Source organism: Ranitomeya variabilis, chromosome 7 (genome assembly GCF_051348905.1).
Source record: "Ranitomeya variabilis isolate aRanVar5 chromosome 7, aRanVar5.hap1, whole genome shotgun sequence".
Lineage (NCBI taxonomy): Eukaryota > Metazoa > Chordata > Amphibia > Anura > Dendrobatidae > Ranitomeya > Ranitomeya variabilis.
The window spans coordinates 61,038,717-61,060,293 of NC_135238.1; the positions used below are offsets into that span (position 1 = coordinate 61,038,717).

At 45.4% G+C, this 21,577-nt stretch overlaps 1 protein-coding gene across 1 annotated transcript in view; it reads left to right on the plus strand.

Moving 5' to 3' along the window:
• Nucleotides 1-637: 637 nt before the first annotated feature.
• TXNDC11 (thioredoxin domain containing 11) overlaps nucleotides 638-21,577 on the plus strand; it is a 43,586-nt gene continuing 22,646 nt past the window's right edge. Inside the window, exons 1-4 of the mRNA XM_077275182.1 lie at nucleotides 638-900; nucleotides 4,914-5,130; nucleotides 5,798-5,895; nucleotides 10,951-11,080. Of these exons, the coding sequence (XP_077131297.1) occupies nucleotides 776-900; nucleotides 4,914-5,130; nucleotides 5,798-5,895; nucleotides 10,951-11,080 (570 nt within the window). The 5' untranslated portion in view covers nucleotides 638-775. The remainder of the gene's footprint in view (nucleotides 901-4,913; nucleotides 5,131-5,797; nucleotides 5,896-10,950; nucleotides 11,081-21,577) is intronic.

The window sequence follows — 21,577 nt, forward strand, 5'->3', positions numbered from 1 at the left end:
GTCAAGTAAATAAGGCAGCGCACTGCAGTGCTGAAACATGCAAACTGAACTGGGTACTGTACCCATTCAGATTGAGACATTTATTCTCAGGAAAGGAAAGCGTAGGACCTGGTAAACGAGAGATGCCCTAAAGTGGCTACCAGGTACACATAAAATTGGCCATTTTTATGCGCTAAACGCTCTCATTTTTCATATTTCTAGTGCAGTAATGCAGTTCAGTTTTCATATTTGCATGTTTCAGCGCCGCAGTGTGCTGCCTTATTTACTTGACTGTATACGAGTTGGTGACTCTAGGTTCAGCACCTGTTCACACTTAGCCTATGTTTGGATATGTTTGGATATGTTTGGATGTGACGGTCAGTTTTTTGAAACAGATGGAAGAGGTGACAGATCACAGATGGAAAAGGCGAATGATCACCTGTTAGAGGTGACAGGTCACAGCAGGAAGGGGTGACAGGTCACAAATGGAAGGGGTGACAGATCACTGCGCTGGAGTCACGTGTGCAGCGGAGGGAAGCGTTGCCGGGTGAGCGTGTCCCGCAGCTGGTGTGCGTCTGGAGGCGGGGACGGGAGCGGTGTGACGGCGCCTCAGCTTCCCTGTACGCGGCCGCTCTTTGCACACGCTCCCCGCCCATGGTTCGGCTGAGCCGCGGAAGTCCAGTGTGACAGACGTGGCGGCGCTCCGTTCGCGCTGGTGGCGGCCCCGGGGTGTGATGAGGAGAAGCCCCGTCCTGCCCCCCGCGGGCTCGGGCCGCCCATCGGCTCTATAAGCGGAATGCAGAGGCCGGCCTGGCTGCACGTTAAGCGGCTGCTGTGTCTGATGGGCCGGAGGCCGGACCTGCTGTGTGGGGCCATCGCGCTGAGCTGCGCCCTGGTCGTGGCGCTCAGGTTCACCTGCAGGTAACTCCCCGGCCCTGCCCGTGTGTGATATGTATATGTGTGATGTGTGCACATACCGCCATACACCGCACATACTGCCATATACCGCACATACTGCCATATACCGCCAATATACCGCACATGCCGCCATACACCGCACATACCGCCATACACCGCACATACTGCCATATACCGCCAATATACCGCACATGCCGCCATACACCGCACATACCGCCATACACCGCACATACTGCCATATACCGCCAATATACCGCACATGCCGCCATACACCGCACATGCCGCCATACACCGCACATGCCGCCATACACCGCACATGCTGCCATATACCGCACGTATACACAGCCCCTATATTATTACAGTCACTATATAGCGCCATTAATCCCACAGCACTTTACAGACACCATCATCACGGTCCCCATTGGGCTCACACTCTACATTCCCTATCAGTGTGTGTTTATAGTGTGGGAGGAAACCGGAGGCCCTGGAGGGAACCCACTCTAACTCCTTGCACCAGTGCGCCCTACATTTGTCCTCATACCCCGCACATATACTGCGCAGATCCGGTATGTTGTACACTGCGCACAGTCAGGAGGAAAACTAAGCACACCCTGTTGTATATTCTATGGATTTACATATCAACATTTAATAATTAAAACAATCATTCTCTCCTTAGAAGATCTTAATGAGAACCTGTGAGGTCTCCCAGCGCTGGTAACCTGTACATATGGGGATGATCTGCTGGTAAATAGCGCTACAATGCTGCCCGGCCGCCATACTGACAGTGCCGCCACCAGGAGAGAGTGCCGCTCGTGCCTCCCAGGAGCCGCTGGCTTTCAGTCATGAGGTGCGTGGAGTGATTAGCTGAGTATACTGTGACTGGCGGCTGTGCGCACACCCCGACACTGACTGACCGCTTGCTCTGCATTGATGCCGTCAGTCACAGTGTCGGTGTGTGCTCACAGCCGCAGGTCACAGTATACAAAGTGGTGACTGAAAGCCCTGCTTCTCTGTGACCAATATGTTTAGTAGGTGACTGGACAGCGATGTAACGCTATTAAGCTGCGGTTTAACCCCATATCTGCAGGTCAATAGCATTTGGAGACATGAAGGTAAGCAGTGGCCGGGATTAATCGTTCATCAGGCAGTGTGACGCTCTCTATGAGGTCTCCTGATTTATGCACTTTAGTTCAGTTTTTCCATGCCATACCCAGGAGTGTCTCAAACTGAACAGATGTCGCTCTTTGGCTCCTATTCTTCTAAGCGAATTCGGTATAAACAGCTTTGAAAAGTAGCAAAACTTTTATGCAACTCTGAATTTCACATAAATGTTGTAACTTTTGCCATCTTCTCACCAGTTTTTCCGCGCTCAGCCACAATAGGCAGAACGGGTGCGGTGGGGGCATGAACACACAGCTCGTCTAATCCATGACAAGCTGTGACTTTTCTATGCCAGAAGCCTCACTCCAGTCAGGGACTGGAGTAAGATTAGTGGCGTTGGAGGTGTGCGCCGCTCAACAGTCGCTTCCGGTTCATTAGGTGTGCGTGTTTTTTATGCATCAGGAGCGTCTGACTCCACTCACCCCTATCTCTTGCTGGTCTTGATAATTTGGGGATTCCTTTTTTAAATCCATTTTCCGTGGACTTGAGTGTGTGTCTTTAAAAAAAACAAGCAAAAACAATCCACATACTGTGTTTTAAACAAATGGAACAGATCTGAAATGACAAATTGATGCTTTTTCAGCAGACGCTGTGTTACCCTGTGTGACTACTGATCATCTTTACCTACAGCAGTAATGTGATTTCTATCAGCTAACACCAGGACGTATGTGCTGGATCTCGCTCCTTGTGGTTTCTGTATCCGTGTACACAGACAAGGAGACATTCTGTTACTGCACCTTGGAATCTCTTGCCTTGACCTTTCCTCCTTCTTGCCTTTTATCACTAGAAGTGGTGCTAAATATTTACGGTAACCTAATCCAATATACTTAGGAAGCTGGTTGACTTCCACTCAAAGTCTGAATATGTCATTAAAAAGATTAAGGGTATGTGCACACGTCCGGAATGCATGCAGAATTTTCCTGAGATAAACCTGAGGTTTTCCGCAGGAATTCCGCATGCGTTTTTTTCGCGCGGATTTGACGTGGTTTTTTGCGGATTTTTTCCCCTGACACTCCAAAATCCGCAAAAATAATGAACATGATGCTTCTTTTCCCGCAATGCATTTTTTTTGCGGAAAAAAACGCATCATGTGCACAAAAAATGCGGAATGCATTCCAAATGATAGGATGCATATCTATGCGTTTATGTGTTTTTATAGCGTTTTTATCACGAAAAAACACGCGAAAATTCCTGAACGTGTGCACATACCCTTAATTGATTAACCTGACAATTCTTATTTAGAAAGAGGCTCTGCAGCAGCTGATATGTGCAAGAGACTGAGGTCACACAGATCTCCACAGTGTGTAGCTTGCATCCAAGGTGCGTCTGAGGTTCCCCTTCCTAGATATGGCTATGGCTTCCCACTGTATCTTTAGAAACGGATTGCTAATGACTTTCCTGATAAGGGGGTTGTCCAGGTTTAAAGGGAACCTGTCACCCCCCCATTCGTTTTTAGCTAAAAGAGCCACCTTGTGCAGCAGTAATGCTGCATTCTGACAAGGTGGCTCTTTTTTAGTTCTGGGTGCTGTAACTGCAGAAATAATCAGTTTTGCAATTTGTCCTAAATACCTTTCTTCAGTCCTGGAGGCAGGCGTTTCCCCCCTGCTGCAGACCGTCACTCAAGTCCTCTTGGCACCGGGCGCCGCCTCCTCAGCGCTGCTTTGAAATGAGCCGGCCCCTGCGCTCTTTTCCCCTGCCTGGTGCAGGCGCAGTGAGCGCTGCCCGTCCTCTGTCCTCATATGCAGCCTAGCTGACTGCGCCTGTGCGGCCACCCTGCCTGTGACTCCCAGCCCCGCAGTGTCTTCTGATTTATTCACATTAAGGGGCTGGGATTCAGAGGCAGGGCGGCCGCACAGGCGCAGTCAGCTGGACTGCATATGAGGACAGACGGGCAGCGCTCACTGCGCCTGCCCAAGGCAGGAGAAAAGAGCGCAGGGGCCGGCTCATTTCAAAGCAGGGGCCGGCTCATTTCAAAGCAGGGGCCGGCTGATTTCAAAACAGCGGTGAGGAGGCGGCGCCCGGCGCCAAGAAGATGTGAGTGACGGCTGTGTGGCGTCTGCAGCAGGGGGGAAAGGCCTGCCTCCAGGACTGAAGACAAGGTATTTAGGACAAATTACAAAACTGATTATTTCGGCAGTTACAGCTCCCAGAACTAAAAGAGCCACCTTGTCAGAATGCAGCATTACTGCTGCACAAGGTGGCTCTTTTAGTTAAAAATGCCTTGGGGGGGGGGGGGTGACAGGCTCCCTTTAAAGTGTGCAGTCACACTATGACCACAGACCTCTGAATCATGACTGTGTGTGGTGTGCACGCTCTCATGGTTTCTAGTTTTGCTGGTACGAACAAGTGGTCAAGTGCCGACTAGTCTCATCTGGCTTCTCTTAATAGAAGTGAATGGAGCGAAGCCAAATACACCTAGTCAGCGTGTGACCGCACGTCTGCAGATCGCAGAGATGTGACCGCTCGCACCTATCGGCAATACCGGGAAGTCGTGACAGCATACGCATGCTCCAGGAGTCTGAAGTCTTAGTTACTGCAGACTTTGCTATGACAAATGGACAACACCTTTTAATGGTGGTATAGCATCAACACTAAGCCAGTCATTAGCAATGGATTTCTAATGATGTAGCGGTAAGTCAGTGCCACATTTTTAGGAAGCAGAATCTCATTGGACGCCCCTCGGACGCTCGCTCAGCGCCATGTGTGACCCCTGCTGTTCTCTAGTTTCTCTATCGCTTCTTTGGGGGACACAGGAAACCATGGTGCATGCTGCTGCCACTAGGAGGCTGACACATACCTGGGGATAGTGGGATTTCAATTTTCGCTTATTTATGTCACTTTTCGCTTGTTTCCAGCCGTGCTAAAGATGTCATCATGCCAGCCAGGCTGCCCAAGCACTTTTTCCCCACCCAGTCACCAGTGGTGGACCTGTACCTGGGCCAGATTGACTATGCAGAACACCTTCGTCAGGACTCTGAGATAACCTTGTTTTTCCTGTATGCGCCCTGGTGTGCACAGTCCATTGCTGCAAGAAAAGAAATCGAGCACGTGGCTAATAACCTCGCGGATCAGGTAAGTGCATTGATTATTTCTATACTACAAGTGAAGAAAATGCCTCTAACGAGCTATGTTTTAAATTAAAAACGTTACAATAATCGTATTGTAAAGCTACGAAATCGGTGTAATAGGGGCAATAACCCCCAAAATGTGAAACTACATTTTGCATAAAATAGAAGTAAAATTGTTCTGAAGCTCCATATGCAAATTGCCTCTTCGGAGAGGAAGAGGACTCGACCTCTATACCGCCACCTGTTGGGAGCCGCAATCCTAAAAGTCATTATCGACCCTTTAATGAACCTTGGGATAAAAGCCAAATCAGAATCTCAATTTGCAGACACGGTGTTTCGGGCTATTGCCCCTCATCAGTGCAAAGTATGAGATCTGATTTGGCCAGGTGAGAGGCTCAGGACTGAGGTCTGAGATCTAACGTTTCTCCTTGTGGAGAGTGACATACCGGCTCTGGCATGCCAAGGTAAGGAGGCTTATTCACCGTGCAATGCTCCTCTGGGAAATGTAATATGCAAATTGTCTCTTCAGAGAAGAGATTTAGACCATTCAAATAAAACGGAAACCTTCAAAGCCTATTCCAGATCTCCTGTGCAGCTCAGGGGTCGTCCTGAGAGCGAGGGGTGGATCATTTATTTTTGAGACTCACGTTTTCTTATATTTTCTTTTTTAGGTACTTTTTGTGGCTGTCAACTGCTGGTGGCATCATGGGAGATGCAGGAAACAGAAGAGTTTTTTCTATTTCCCAATCATTAACTTGTATCATAGGAGGTAAGTGGACAGTGCAGGGGGTTATACTTTATCACTGTGTCGTAGCAGGATATTGTCTTCTCCAATTACCCATAGACAGGTCTTTTTTGGTGGCAGATAACTGACTGTTTCCCAACTTTTGGCAGCTACGTCCCCCTCTGTTCCTGGTTGGTAGTTGTAGCTTTCTCCTGTTTGGACACCCTCCATATCACTGAAGCCGAGAGACGGGGCAGTGAAGAGCACACTGCAGAGACCCCAGAGCACTTCAGGGTTAGGGACTGCTTAGAAATAAAGCTTAAAGGGGTTGTTCACTTTCACTTATATTTCTTTCTTGGCTGCAGTTTGCTATGAAAGAAAAACAAAACAAAAAAAACCAAAACCCAGTTCACTCTACACCCTTTTTCAAGCTCCTTAAGACAGTCTCTGCCTCTGTTCCCGGTGTCTGGCATAGGCTTTGATGTCACCTTGACTGCCAATTATTGAGGTGAGCGGCTGACGACGGGGTGCTTTCCCATGTAGACGGAACACCCCATTCACAGCTGTTGAGTTCACTCATTGGCTGCTGTACTGTCATGACATAAACGTTGCAGCCAATGCCGGATATTGGAAGGGTAAGGTACTGTAGGATAGAGTAGGGTACTGAAGGGTAGAGTTGGGTACTGAAGGGTAAGCTACTGTTGGGAGGGTGGGTACTGAAGGGTAAGCTACTGTAGGGAGGGTGGGTACTGAAGGGTAAGCTACTGTAGGGTACTGAAGGGTAAGTTACTGTAGGGAGGGTGGGTACTGAAGGGAGGGTACGGTAGGGTAGAGTAGGGTACTGTAGGGTACTGAAGGGTAAGCTACTGTAGGGAGGGTAGGTACTGAAGGGAAAGGTACTGAAGGGTAAGGTACTGTAGGGAGGGTGGGTACTGAAGGGTAAGGTACTGTAGGGAGGGTGGGTACTGAAGGGTAAGGTACTGTAGGGAGGGTGGGTACTGAAGGGTAAGGTACTGTAGGGAGGGTGGGTACTGAAGGGTAAGGTACTGTAGGGAGGGTGGGTACTGAAGGGTACTGTAGGGAGGGTACGGTAGGGTAGAGTAGGGTACTGTAGGGTAGAGTAGGGTACTGAAGGGTAAGCTACTGTAGGGAGGGTGGGTACTGAAGGGAAAGGTACTGAAGGGTAAGGTACTGTAGGGAGGGTGGGTACTGAAGGGTAAGCTACTGTAGGGAGGGTGGGTACTGAAGGGTAAGGTACTGTAGGGAGGGTGGGTACTGATGGGCAAGGTACTGTAGGGAGGGTGGGTACTGATGGGCAAGGTACTGTAGGGAGGGTGGGTACTGAAGGGCAAGGTACTGTAGGGAGGGTGGGTACTGAAGGGAAAGGTACTGAAGGGTAAGGTACTGTAGGGAGGGTGGGTACTGAAGGGTAAGCTACTGTAGGGAGGGTGGGTACTGAAGGGTAAGGTACTGTAGGGAGGGTGGGTACTGAAGGGTAAGGTACTGAAGGGTAGAGTAGGGTACTGAAGGGTAAGGTACTGAAGGGTAGGTTAAGGTACTGTAGGGAAGTGAAGGGTAAGGTTCTGTAGGGTACTGAAAGGGAACCAACCCCTTTAACTTCCAAGGTCTGTTTAATGTGTTCTCATTTCTCTTCTTGCTGCATTTTTTCCAAATTGCATCAAAAATTGTGTTTTCTATTGATTTTGGAAACTAAGCAGCATGTGCATAAGATTTTAGAAATCTCCGCCACATTGCTGGTACTGTACCCCACCCTTTTGCCGCATTAAAAATTAGGAAATAAAAAACATCCATATATTTGGTATTGCTTTGTCTGTTAAAGTCCGGACTATCAAAGTATAAAGTTAATTATCCTGATTTGAAAATTGCCATAAAGAGAAAAAAATCAAGCTGCCAAAATTGCATTTTTTTTTTTTTTTTTGGGGTCTCCGCAGCAGCACTAAACAATACACAAAGAAGTGATCAAGTCGTCTGATCTACGGTACCTAAAAATGCTGCAATAATGACATTGGATCAACACTGTAATAACAAAGTCTCAAACAGCTCCATAAACGTAAAAATGAAAAGCGTTTTGGGTTTTGAAAAATAAGACCCAAGTGAAGGGAAAAAAAAAAAAATAATTTTTAATGAATTTCATTCACCCCTTAAATAAAATAAAAAAAACAAACAAACAGGTCTCATATGACTACCTCAAAAAAAAAAAAAGAAAAAAAAAGGCTCTTGGAAGAAAAAACTAAAGTGAACAAGAAACGTAAAATCGCCAATGTTGGAGAGGGGTTAAAGCTGGGGATTCAAGGAGAGCCGGAGCCTGATGTGTGCCGGTCTGCGGTGGGCGGTCACAGTGCGCGTCTTACAGTCGGTCTATTTAATGAGGTTTTCAGCACAGCATGTTCCAAGCAACCGTTCTGTCTCAGAATGATCGTCTTCCAATCATAAAATTGTGGCAGAATGACTTCTGACGTACAGACAGTGGACAAGAACGGCTGAAAATGATGTACGACCCCGTCTGCATCATTCTAGTTAATGGGACCATTCACACATATGCCCGGATCCTGTTTTGTGAGGATTCGGATGTGCGCCCCAATGGAGTCTCTGAACTTGGGGTCAAATGTAATGTGAACATAGCCTTACATACAGTTATATGAAAAAGTTTGGGCACCCCTATTAATCTTAAGCTTAATGTTTTATAAAAATTGTTTTTTTTTTTGCAACAGCTATTTCAGTTTCATATATCTAATAACTGTTGGACACAGTAATGTTTCTGCCTTGAAATGAGGTTTATTGTACTAACAGAAAATGTGCAATCTGCATTCAAACAAAATTTGACAGGTGCATAAGTATGGGCACCCTTATCATTTTCTTGTTTTAAATGCTCCTACCTACTTTTTACTGACTTACTAAAGCACTTTTTTTGTTTTGTAACCTCATTGAGCTTTGAACTTCATAGCCAGGTGTATGAAATCATGAGAATAGCTACTTAAAGTGGCCACTTAAAAGTTGTTCTCCTGTATGAATCTCCTCTGAAGAGTGGCATCATGGGCGCCTCAAAACAACTGTAAAATGATCTGAAAACAAAGATTATTCAACATAGTTGTTCAGGGGAAGGATACAAAAAGCTGTCTCAGAGATTTAACCTGTCAATTTCCACTGTGAGGAACATAGTAAGGAAATGGAAGAACACAGGTACAGTTCTTGTTAAGGCCAGAAGTGGCAGGCCAAGAAAAACATCAGAAAGGCAGAGAAGAAGAATGGTGAGATCAGTCAAGGACAATCCTCAGACCATCTCCAGAGATCTGCAGCATCAACTTGCTGCAGATGGTGTCACTGTGCAATTATCTGGATATGCTAGTCGGATCCGTTTTTTCCAACATTCGCCGGATTGTGCCTGATGCAAAAAACCTGATATGTGAAAGTAGCCTAAGGCGTCGCTGGTTTTGGTGCAAGGCAGCCCTATCAATCCCCCAGAAATGAAGTCGAGGTGTCCAAATTACGGAGATGGATGGGTGCAGTGATCACCCCAATTAGTACATAGGTATAAAGAGGAATGTCTTTGTAGAATAGCAGGGCAGATTTCTGCAGTAGACACATATGCTTGGCTTCCATTGTTTCTGATCGCCTGTAGTATATCATTTTGCCTTCTCCTTCACGTTTTCCTTCCATTAGTTACTGAGGCTATACCTACCCGGCTGTGGTGTGCAGCCGCCATCTGCTAGGTTCAGGACTGCCCCGTGCTCCCTGGTCGCCCGTTTTTAGCATTTCCACCTTCCCGCCATACTGCAGATGTTACTTACAGTTTGTCATTTGAATGCACTGAAACTTTCCTGAACACATATGGTAAAACTGTGCAACAAAGTGACTGATAAGATGTATAAACTGCAGACAGAACGACCAACTGTAAGCTGGTAAAACGAATCAGAAATCTTATGATGCAATGTCTTGTAGTATGATATCTAGTAGTGACTTGTGCGGCCCAGATACACTTTTATTTTTTCAATTCACTAAAAGCTTAGCGTGGTATATAACAAGGATCCACAACCTTCTCTGGTCCCAGAACCGTAGTGCCATATTGAATCCCTGCCAAGCACCACAATAAAACTTTCAGGGGTATTACCATCAGATACATGCCTAATAGACTGGAGTGCAGCGAGTGGAGCCTGTACCTATGGGGATAATTGGGATTCCAGAGAGGCTTTAATAAGCGCATTGTAAACTCTACTGCCATAAAATACAATGGAGAGCCCATATACATAGATGACCACCTTGTATACACCTCTCTGGAGAGCCTAATGGGGGTCCGGAGAACCTATGATTATGCAGTGCTCTGTGCCACTTCTTGTTTCTGAACAGTCATTTGAACAGTCATGTCTGTGCCCAGATGGATGGGGGCCACACAGCGGCATCACATGTGGGTCACATGCGGCCCCTAGTCCGCAGGTTGTGCACCCCTGGTGTATAATGATAAATTAAGGCTTGTCCAGGAAATCGCAGTCCTTACTATGCCCATGAATTGCAGACATGTGAACTCTGCCTGAATAATGCCCCTTACCTCTCCTGTTCTACCAGTACCCGGGTCCCTGATGGTCACTGTTTCCCGGCCTCCAGCAATGATGTTTCTGTATGACCATGTGACCACTGTAGCCAATCACTGACTGCAGCGGTGACCTTCTGACTTTCCTGTGTAGTCAGTGATTGGCTATTCTAGTCACATGTCTCCCAATGTCACAGCAAATTGGGATTCTTCATTTCTCTTATAGCTAACCAAGTATGGGGATCCCCTACATACAGTACAGCACCTCCAAAGACTGGGTCTGCATTGAGAACAGAATAATTTATGAATATATATTTATGAACCTGCTCTCTAGATTTTGATTAAAAAAAAAAAAAAAAAAAAATTAATCTCAATCTTTGAAGATATATATATATATATATATATATATATATATATATATATATATATATATATATATATATATATATATATATATATAATTATAATTTTTTTTATTTTATTTTTTTTTTTCCTTAGTGTTTAGCTTATTTGTTTTTTTTTCTTCTATTAATGCTCCATATTTTTGCTTGCAGGTTTGGACCCATTGAGTATAAAGGCCCTCTGACAGCAGGATACATTGAGAAGTTTATTCGAAGAGTCATGAGTCCCGTTTTATATATTCCTTCAATGGAAAAATTAAAGGCTTTTCTTTCCAGCTTGGAGGTATTGCCGGCTTGTAATGTCTTTCTGGCTTTTTTAGGAATGCCTTGTTACAATATGGTTTGTGCTTTCCTCCTGGCTACACACCAGTAGCTTAAAAAAATAAGACCCATAGGCCCGAGTCCTCAAGATTGGCGTTATTCATGATGGTCTTGGTGAGGGTGCTGGAGTCAGACGTGCCTGATTGATGGAGAGGCGCACCCATGTGAAAAGTGCCGTCTATCTCCGCACACCTCCCCACGTAACTTACCTGGTCGGGGACTGGAGTGAGATTTCTGGCATTATCATCACACCCTGTCCTGCCCCATCTCCAAAAAAATAGCTGAAAAAATAGTTTAAATGTAGAAAATAAAATCAAACTCACCTCCCCATTAAAAATTAAAGAATGAATAAGAATGTAAAAAAATTAAATACATTTCTTATTGCATCCATAAAAGTTCAATCTAATCAAAATATGAAAGTAATTCACCTGATCAGTAAAAGTTAGGAAGAGAGGAAAAAATAGAAATGCCGCAGTTGCATTTTTTTTTTAATTTGTTTATTCATTTTCAGAATAAATCATACAATACACACATTTGCATTCGTGTCCATCATTATCAGTTATAACATGAAGTAAAGATAATTGCAGTGTATCACCGCGTCTAAAATATTGCAAGAATAACAAATGGTGCATGTCAATCACTAGTGCCTTATAAAACTCCTATAATATAACATTAACTACATTAACTACTAATAGTAGTGCGCCGCCGAAAAGAAAATTCCACATAAATTTCACCTTTTAAGTAATGTCCCCGAAACCATAAACCCAGCTTCTTGTATAAATATTAAATTATTATAGATTATAGAGTATGATCAGAGGAGTTCCATCTGCCCCATATTTTCTCAAATTTGCCTGGACATCCTCTATTCTGGTATAGTGTTCGTTCATATGGGATAATCGAGTTCACTAAATCAACCCAAGCTCTAAGAGATGGGCAAGAACCACCCATCCACCGTAACACCAACACCTTCCGTGCCATAAAGAGTGTCTCTCGTAGAAAAATCCCAGTATAATGGTCCCAAGTTTCCGCGTCCCATACCCCAAATAAGCAGGTCAATGGTTCAAGTGGGACTGGAATCGACAATAAAGATGTTAATAATGTCGTTACCTCTTTCCAATAATGAAGAATAACAGGACACCTCCAAATCATATGAATGAAATCTGTATCACGTGAGTGACACCACAAAGAATCTGATGAGTGGAGGCGACCCATTTTAAAAAGACGGGTCGGAGTCAGATAGGACTGGTATATGATATACAACTGGGTCATCCGATTATTAATTGATGGGGAGACTTTAGTTGGAGATTCCAGAATATCTTCCCATTCTTCTCCCAGTACATGAGGAAGAAGTCCCTCCCACTTCCCTTTTAATAGAGTTTATAGTAGGCCCCGCACCTATGGACAGCAGATAGGTACCGTATTTTTCCGACTATAAGACGCACTTTTTTTCCCTCCAAATTTGGGAGGAAAGTGTGGGTGCGTCTTATAGTACGGATATAGCATGTGGGGAGGGGGGCAGCAGCGAGTGGGATCGCACTGTTATCCCACTTCAGGATGTCCCCGCTGCCGGAATCAGCTGCTGTGGAAACCACATGGCCCCGCTGATTAAGTGCAGTGAATATTTATTAGCGGCTCCCCGCCCACCGATCAGCTGAGTGGTGAGCTGGGAGCAGCAAATGAATACTGCACTTAAGCAGCGACACACAGTTTTCCCCAGCACTGATTCCGGGGAGAATCTGTGTGTCCGGGGGAGGAGGAGGCAGCAGCAGCTGGGGCCAGGAGATCGCTGCATACCTGCCTGTGCTGGACGCTGAGCTGTCTGTGGTGCACAGGGAGGACCTGTGATGATGTCAGGAGTGGGCGGGCTGGAGCATCACATGGCAGCTCAGAGCCCTCACTCTTCTGACATCATCACAGGTCCTTCAGACTCCCACCTAGAATCTGCAGCTTCCTCTTATGTCCTGCGCTGTGGAAAGGCAACAACAACAGGGAGGGCTCTGTGTGTGCAGCCATGGGATGCTCCAGCTTTTACCTCACCACAGTGTGGCTGGCTGCCACAATTAAGAGGTCAGTCTTTACAAAACACAATAAAGCACTCTGCCACTCCTTTGGTGAACTATAACTCCCAGCATGTCATAGGATCTGCAGGACATGCTGGGAGTTATAGTTCTCCCATGGGATTTTAAAGCAGCACTCCAGTGTTATTTTGCAGTGCTGGAGTGGTGCTTTCACTATAAGCCCTGTGCACCCATTCTTAGGGCTCGCTTCCACATGCGAGGCACACGTCCGTATCTCGCATGTGGAAACCAAGCTGTGGAGCCGGCACTCCAGAGCGGAGCGTGCGGCCGCATAGGAACACATGGAGCTGCACAGCTCCGCTCCAAAGTGCCGGCTCCAGAGCTTGGTTTCCACATGCGAGATACGGACGTGTGCCTCGCATGTGGAAATGAGCCCTTATACTCACCCTCCAGCGTCTTCATATCGTACTTCACAGACACCACACTGGTCCCGCAGCTTCCAACATAATAACATACTATTATATGTAATAACACCACATATAATAGTATGTTATTTATGTTATTAAATATTTTACCACATTTTTTTTGCTTCAAATATTTTTTTCCCTATTTTCCACCTCTAAAACCTGGGTGCGCCTTATAGTCCGGTGCGTCCTATAGTCCGAAAAATACGGTATATAAAGAGGAAATAAGTCCTTGAGGACCTTGCGAATTGAGAATTCCTATTAAAGGCAAAGATGAAATAGCCTGACCTGTACCCATATTCCGCATGTGCGATTGAAAGGCTGACCTTAACTGTAGATAACGGAAGAATTGAGATCTCGGGATATTATAAATATTTTGTAATTGTTCGAAGGATAGAAAAATCCCCTAGTTATGTACATAGCCCACCGAGAGAACACCATATGAAATCCAAAAATCCGTGGACGGGTGATTCAGCAATCCCGGGAAGTAACTATTATTCCACAATGGCATTTCAGCCACTATATCTACAAATTTAGTGACTTTTTTTAATTTGTCTCCATATTAAGCGTGCCAGCTGGAGTAAAGGCAACAACCGAGGAACACTAACTTTCTCCAGCTCCAGAAACCCCAGTGGACAATCAGTCCGGGCAGAGTGGAGCAGATGGCTCTCAGAGTTGGGTAGAGAATTATTGGGCATCCATTTATTTATCGCCTTAGCCTGTCTTGCAAGGTAATATAAGTAAAAGTCCGGCAGAGCCACCCCACCCCCCGCTTCAGTCTCTGCAGAGTAGATAGCTTAAGTTTAGGCCTAGTCTTCCCCATATAAAGGACGTAATTAACCCCTTCATGACCCAGCCTATTTTGGCCTTAATGACCTTGCCGTTTTTTGCAATTCTGACCAGTGTCCCTTTATGAGGTAATAACTCAGGAACGCTTCAACGGATCCTAGCGATTCTGAGATTGTTTTTTCGTGACATATTGGGCTTCATGTTAGTGGTAAATTTAGGTCGATAATTTCTGAGTTTATTTGTAAAAAAAAACGAAAATTTTGAAAATTTTGCAATTTTCACATTTTGAATTTTTATTCTGTTAAACCAGAGAGTTATGTGACACAAAATATTTAATAAATAACGTTTCCCACATGTCTACTTTACATCAGCACAATTTTGGAAACAAATTTTTTTTTTTGCTAGGAAGTTATAAGGGTTAAAATTTGACCAGTGATTTCTCATTTTTACAACAAAATTTACAAAACCATTTTTTTTAGGGACCACCTCACATTTGAAGTCATTTTGAGGGTTCTATATGGCTGAAAATACCCAAAAGTGACACCATTCTAAAAACTGCACCCCTCAAGGTGCTCAAAACCACATTCAAGAAGTTTATTAACCCTTCAGGTGTTTCACAGCAGCAGAAGCAACATGGAAGTAAAAAATAAACATTTAACTTTTTAGTCACAAAAATGATCTTTTAGCAACAATTTTTTTATTTTCCCAAGGGTAAAAGGAGAAACTGGACCACGGACGTTGTTGTCCAATTTGTCCTGAGTACGCTGATACCTCATATGTGGGGGTAAACCACTGTTTGGGCGCACTGCAGGGCTCGGAAGGGAAGGAGCGCCATTTGACTTTTTGAATGAAAAATTGGCTCCAATCTTTAGCGGACACCATGTCGCGTTTGGAGAGCCCCCGTGTGCCTAAACATTGGAGCTCCCCCACAAGTGACCCCCCATTTTGGAAACTTGACCCCCCAAGGAACTTATCTAGAAGCATAGTGAGCACTTTAAACCCCCAGGTGCTTCACAAATTGATCCGTAAAAATGAAAAAGTACTTTTTTTTCACAAAAAAATTATTTTAGCCTCAATTTTTTCATTTTCACATGGGCAACAGGATAAAATGGATCCTAAATTTTGTTGGGCAATTTCTCCTGAGTACACCGATACCTCACGTGGGGGTAAACCACTGTTTGGGCACATGGTAAGGCTCAGAAGGGAAGGAGCGCCATTTGACTTTTTGAATGGAAAATTAGCTCCAATCGTTAGCGGACACCATGTCGCGTTTGGAGAGCCCCTGTGTGCCTAAACATTGGAGATCCCCCTACAAGTGACCCCATTTTGGAAACTAGACCCCCCAAGGAACTTATCTAGATGCATAGTGAGCACTTATAACCCCCAGGTGCTTCACAGAAGTTTATAACGCAGAGCCGTGAAAATAAAAAATAATTTTTCTTTCCTCAAAAATGATTTTTAGCCCAGAATTTTTTATTTTCCCAAGGGTAATAGGAGAAATTGGACCCCAAATGTTGTTGTCCAGTTTGTCCTGAGTACGATGATACCCCATATGTGGGGGTAAACCACTGTTTGGGGGCAGGGCTCGGAAGGGAAGGCACGCCATTTGGCTTTTTGAATGGAAAATTAGCTCCAATCATTAGCGGACACCATGTCGCGTTTGGAGAGCCCCTGTGTGCCTAAACATTGGAGCTCCCGCACAAGTGACCCCATTTTGGAAACTAGACCTCCCAAGGAACTAATCTAGATGTGTGGTGAGCACTTTGAACCCCCAAGTGCTTCACAGAAGTTTATAACGCAGAGCCATGAAAATAAAAAATAATTTTTCTTTTCTCAAAAATGATTTTTTAGCCCACAATTTTTTATTTTCCCAAGGGTAACAGGAGAAATTGGACCCCAACAGTTGTTGCCCAGTTTGTCCTGAGTACGCTGGTACCCCAAATGTGGGGGTAAACCACTGTTTGGGCGCACGTCGGGGCTTGGAAGGGAGGGAGCACCATTTGACTTTTTGAACGCAAGATTGGCTGGAATCAATGGTGGCGCCATGTTGCGTTTGGAGACCCCTGATGTGCCTAAACAGTGGAAACCCCTCAATTCTAACTTCAACACTAACCCCAACACACCCCTAATCCTAATCCCAACTGTAGCCATAACCCTAATCACAACCCTAACCCCAACACACCCCTAACCGCAACACACCCGTAACCCTAATTCCAACCCTAATCCCAACCCTAACCCTAATCCCAACCCTAACCACAACTGTAACCCCAACACACCCCTAACCCTATCCGTAACCCTAACCACAAGCCTAATCTTAAACCGATTTCCAACCCTAGCCCTAATTCCAACCCTAACCCTAAGGCTATGTGCCCACGTTGCGGATTCGTGTGAGATTTTTCCGCACGATTTTTGAAAAATCTGCAGGTAAAAGGCACTGCGTTTTACCTGCGGATTTACAGCAGATTTCCAGTGTTTTTTTGTGCGGATTTCACCTGCGGATTCCTATTGAGGAACAGGTGTAAAACGCTGCGGAATCCGCACAAAGAATTGACATGCTGCGGAAAATACAACGCAGCGTTTCTGCACGGAATTTTCCGCACCATGGGCACAGCGGATTTGGTTTTCCATAGGCAGCCAAATCCGCACTGTGTGCACATGCCATAACCCTAACCCTACCCGTAACCCTAACCCTACCCCTACCCCTAGTTCTAACCCTAGTTCTAACCCTAGTGGAAAAAGAAAAAAAATATATTTTCTTTATTTTATTATTGTCCCTACCTATGGGGGTGATAAAGGGGGGGGTTTATTTATTTTTTTTATTTTGATCGCTGTGATAGAACCTACCACAGCGATCAAAATGTACTTTGTAATGAATCTGCCGGCCGGCAGATCCGGCGGGCGCACTGAGCATGCGCCCGCCATTTTGGAAGATGGCGGCGCCCATGGAGGAGGCGGACGGGCACCGGGAGCCTCGGTAAGTATAAGGGGGGGGGGGGGGATCGGGGCACGGGGGGGGCGTCGGAGCACGGGGGGGTGACATAGGAGCACGGGGGGAGCGGACAGCAGGACGGGGGAGCGGAGCACAGGACGGAGGGGACTACGGGACAGATCGGTGGCTTGGGGGGGCGATCGGTGGGGGGGGGGGGGTCACTTCAGTATTTCCAGCCATGGCCGATGATATGGCAGCATCGGCCATGGCTGGATTGTAATATTTCCCCAGTTTTTTAGGTGAAATATTACAAATCGCTCTGATTGGCAGTTTCACTTTCAACAGCCAATGAGAGCGATTGTAGCCACGGGGGGTGAAGCCACCCCCCCTGGGCTGAAGTACCACTCCCCCTCTCCCTGCAGATCAGGTGAAATCGGAGTTAACCCTTTCACCCGCTTTGCAGCGACGCGATCATTCCATGTCGCCACATAGGCGTCATGGGTCGGATTGGCACGGGTTTTCATTGCGCCTACGTGGCGTCGGGTCGGGAAGGGGTTAATACGGCCAGCAACCGAGAGTGGGAGTTTGTCCCAGGTTGCAAATTTAGATTTGACCAGATCCAATAATGGGTAAATATTAAGTTGTAAATCCAACCGACTATGTTGAGATATGTGGATACCTAGATATTTAAAGGTAGAGACAATGGGCCGCGACGAGAGAGTTTCGAGACATGGTATTGGGGTATGAGAGAGAGGCATCAGAGCAGATTTATCCCAGTTTATATAAAGACCGGAGAATTTACTAAATTCATCTATAATCGTTATTACTTGCGGCAGCGTTTCCTCTGTTTTATCCATAAATATCACCATATCATCAGCGTAAAGACCAATAATGTCCACTCGATCCGCAATGTGTATTCCCTTAATATCAATGGAGGATCTAATCACCAAAGCCTCTATTGCCAGGGCAAATAGAGCCGGGGAGAGAGGACATCCCTGGTGAGTTCCCCCTATATAGGGAAAAAAGTTCAGAGATAGTTATTCACAACCATTCGCGCCTTGGGTTTCGTATATAGCATACCTATCCCTCTCAGAAATTTATCCGCAAAACCATATCTCCGCAAACATGCAGAAAGGAAAGACCACTCAAGAGAATCAAAAGCTTTAGCCGCGTCTAATGATGCTAGTGCCCAATTATTATCTGGTTCTAGAGAACTGCATTGAATGACTGACTGAACCCGCCTGATATTGATGGAAGTACTTTTTCCAGGCATAAAACCCGTTTGGTCTGGGTGTATAAGGTCCAGTATGATCGTATTCAGCCTAGTAGACAGAATTTTAGTAAAGATTTTATAATCTGCGTTTACTAGAGATATGGGACGATATGATCCACAGTCCAAGGGATCCTTCCCTTACTTCCTAAGCACAATAATGTTTGCATCATAAAATGTTTCGGGTATAGACCCTCCCTCCCTTATTCCCCTAAGTACCTTCAATAAAAGTGGTGCCAGTTTATCTCGATAATTACTATATAGCTCAATGGGAAACCCATCAGGTCCAGGGGCCTTCCCAGTAGCCATATCCGCTATAACGTGTTCTACTTCCTCCAGAGTAAACTTGGCATCCATAAAGGCCCGCTGGGTTGGGTTCAATGAGGGAAACGTTATATCTGACAAGTAAGCTAAAAATTCAGAAACATCAAGGCCGCTACTAGATTCATATAATGATTTATAATAATCATAAAAACACCAAAGTATTTCATCAGTAGAAGATGCCAATGAGCCATCAAGTGCATGAATCTGCAGTATTGTATTAGAGGCATTATGTTGGAGTACTAAGAAAGCTAGGAGCGTGCTGGCCTGATTCCCTAGTTCAAAGTAGGATTGACGAGTAAAAAATAATTTTCCGTTTTGACTTAACGTCTGCATGCTGAGCATACAACCTCTGGGAGATAAGCCATTCAGCCCTGTTACCGCTAGTTTGGTTAGCTATATATGTGGCCTCCGAGTCTTTCAACCGTTGCTCTACCTCATCATCTTCCCTTGCCGTTATCCTTTTGATATAAGAAATTGTAGAGGACAAGCATCCCCTTAAGTATGCCTTTAGGGTATCCCAAAATAGACCAAGATTTTGGGGTTCCGGATGAGTTGAAGTGAAACAATTTAACTGGTCGACCGTCCTATCACTAGAATCTATTAATTTCAACCAGAAAGGATTCAATTTCCAGGACATATTATTATTAGATTGACCATGTTTAAGTTTGAGAATAACCGGACTATGATCTGAGATCCCCCTATTACCATGTTCAATGTCATCCACCCTCAATGCCAGGCTACTAGATCCAAATATATAGTCTATACGGGACAAAGATCGCTTGGTAGATGAGTGGCAAGTATACCCCCTAACCTCAGGGCGACTCATTCTCCATAGGTCCAGCCATCCACTACCATCCATAAACAGTGCCAATTGGGAAGGGGGCTGAGGCAGAGGCTCCCCAGATATTGTATCATCCAGTCTTAATCTATCCAGAGTATTATTCATGACTAAATTAAAATCACCCATACAGATAACATTAGCATCAGGATATTTTAAGGAGAAACCCATTGCCATACGAAGAACCGATGTGTTAGCAGGGGGGGGGGGGGGGGGTCATAGACACATATCACATATTCACACGAATTAATGAATGCATGCACAAAGAGAAAGCGACCCTCAGGATCTCGCTGTGCCTCCCATCTAACGTCCCTGTGTATTAACAGAGAGACCCCTCTTGAGTAGCTAGTGTGAAATGCATGGAGAGACCACTGTACCCACGGCCTCTGTGTATAGCGAGCTGTATCTCTAGTCAGATGTGTCTCCACCAGTGCTACAACGTGAGGGCGCTAATGTTTAATCTGTGAAAATACCTTGATTTTCTTCCGGGGAGTTTTAATGCCCCGTATATTCCAGGTCATACATATAATTTCAGACCCCATGTTTATATGTAAAAGAGAGAATAATGTACAGTATTATTCGGGCAAAGCTCAGAGACATCACACAAAGCATAAAGATAGTATTGGCGGCGACTGTACACATCAAACAATCAAAACTGGTATAGAAAACCAAACCAAACAAAACTTGAACAATAGAGGAGTATGGTCCTATTCTCCTGCTGTCAGATATAAAAGGGGATACCCTCACTGAATCCAGCTTCCGGTATTGTTGATAACCTCAGCACCCATCTGAAGAGCTCCGTTTATATTGCCATTAGGCATCCCATGAGACCGCAACTATTCAGCTACCTCCGCTGGGTCTGTAAAGAATAAAGAGGAACCATCATGGACGATGTGGAGTCGGGCTGGATAGAGCATGGAGCAGACAATATTCTTATCTCTAAGTTGTTTCTTGATGTCCATGAACCGTGTTCGCTGCTTTTGGAGCTCCATGGAAAAGTCCGAGAAAATCGATATGGTAGCATTGTTGAATTTAATAGGGCCCTTCTGCCGCACCAGACGAAGAATAGCATCTCTGTCCCTACAATTGAGGAGACGTGCCAGTAAAGGTCGAGGTGGAGTTCCAGGTGGAAGAGGTCTCGGTGGGACCCTATGGGCCCTCTCCACCTCGAATGTTGAGGAGAATCCATCTCCCAGTGAGGCCTTAAGCCAGTCTTCCAGAAATTGTTCAGGTTGCTGACCCTCCGAACGCTCCGGCAGACCGATAATTCGAATATTATTGCGGCGTAATCTGTTCTCCAAATCGTCTGCCTTTTGTTTCAGGCGTTTACTGAGCCAGCGGCTTTTGTCAGTTTTGCCTCCATAGGGGCAATGGTATCCTCCACCTGTGACACTCTCTTGTTTCAACCTCCGAAATACGCCCTGTCATAGCTTGCATATCATGTCGCAGACGACCCACTTCAGTATGCACATCCTCTATTTTTTACGTGAAAGATGAGCTAGAGAGGGATATAGCCTGCATTAATTGCTGAGATGCCGGTTTAAGAGTCAGTTCCTCTGGTTCTCCCTCCTCATTACTATCAGAAAGACGATTTTTGCGCTGGGCCTGTGCAGGGTTATTTCTGAGAGTGCGTACATTATCAGGGGGATCCTCCCTGGTGTACTTCCTTAGTTTGTCAGCAGCCCCTGCTCCTTTAGTGTGATACATGGCAGGCAGCAAGATGGACCCCACAGATTAATTGCAGTTATATTTGGAAACAGTTCACTCCCCAGCCTCAAACACAGCAGGGTTAAATACAGGATTGTATCCCAAAGAGACCACTAGGCG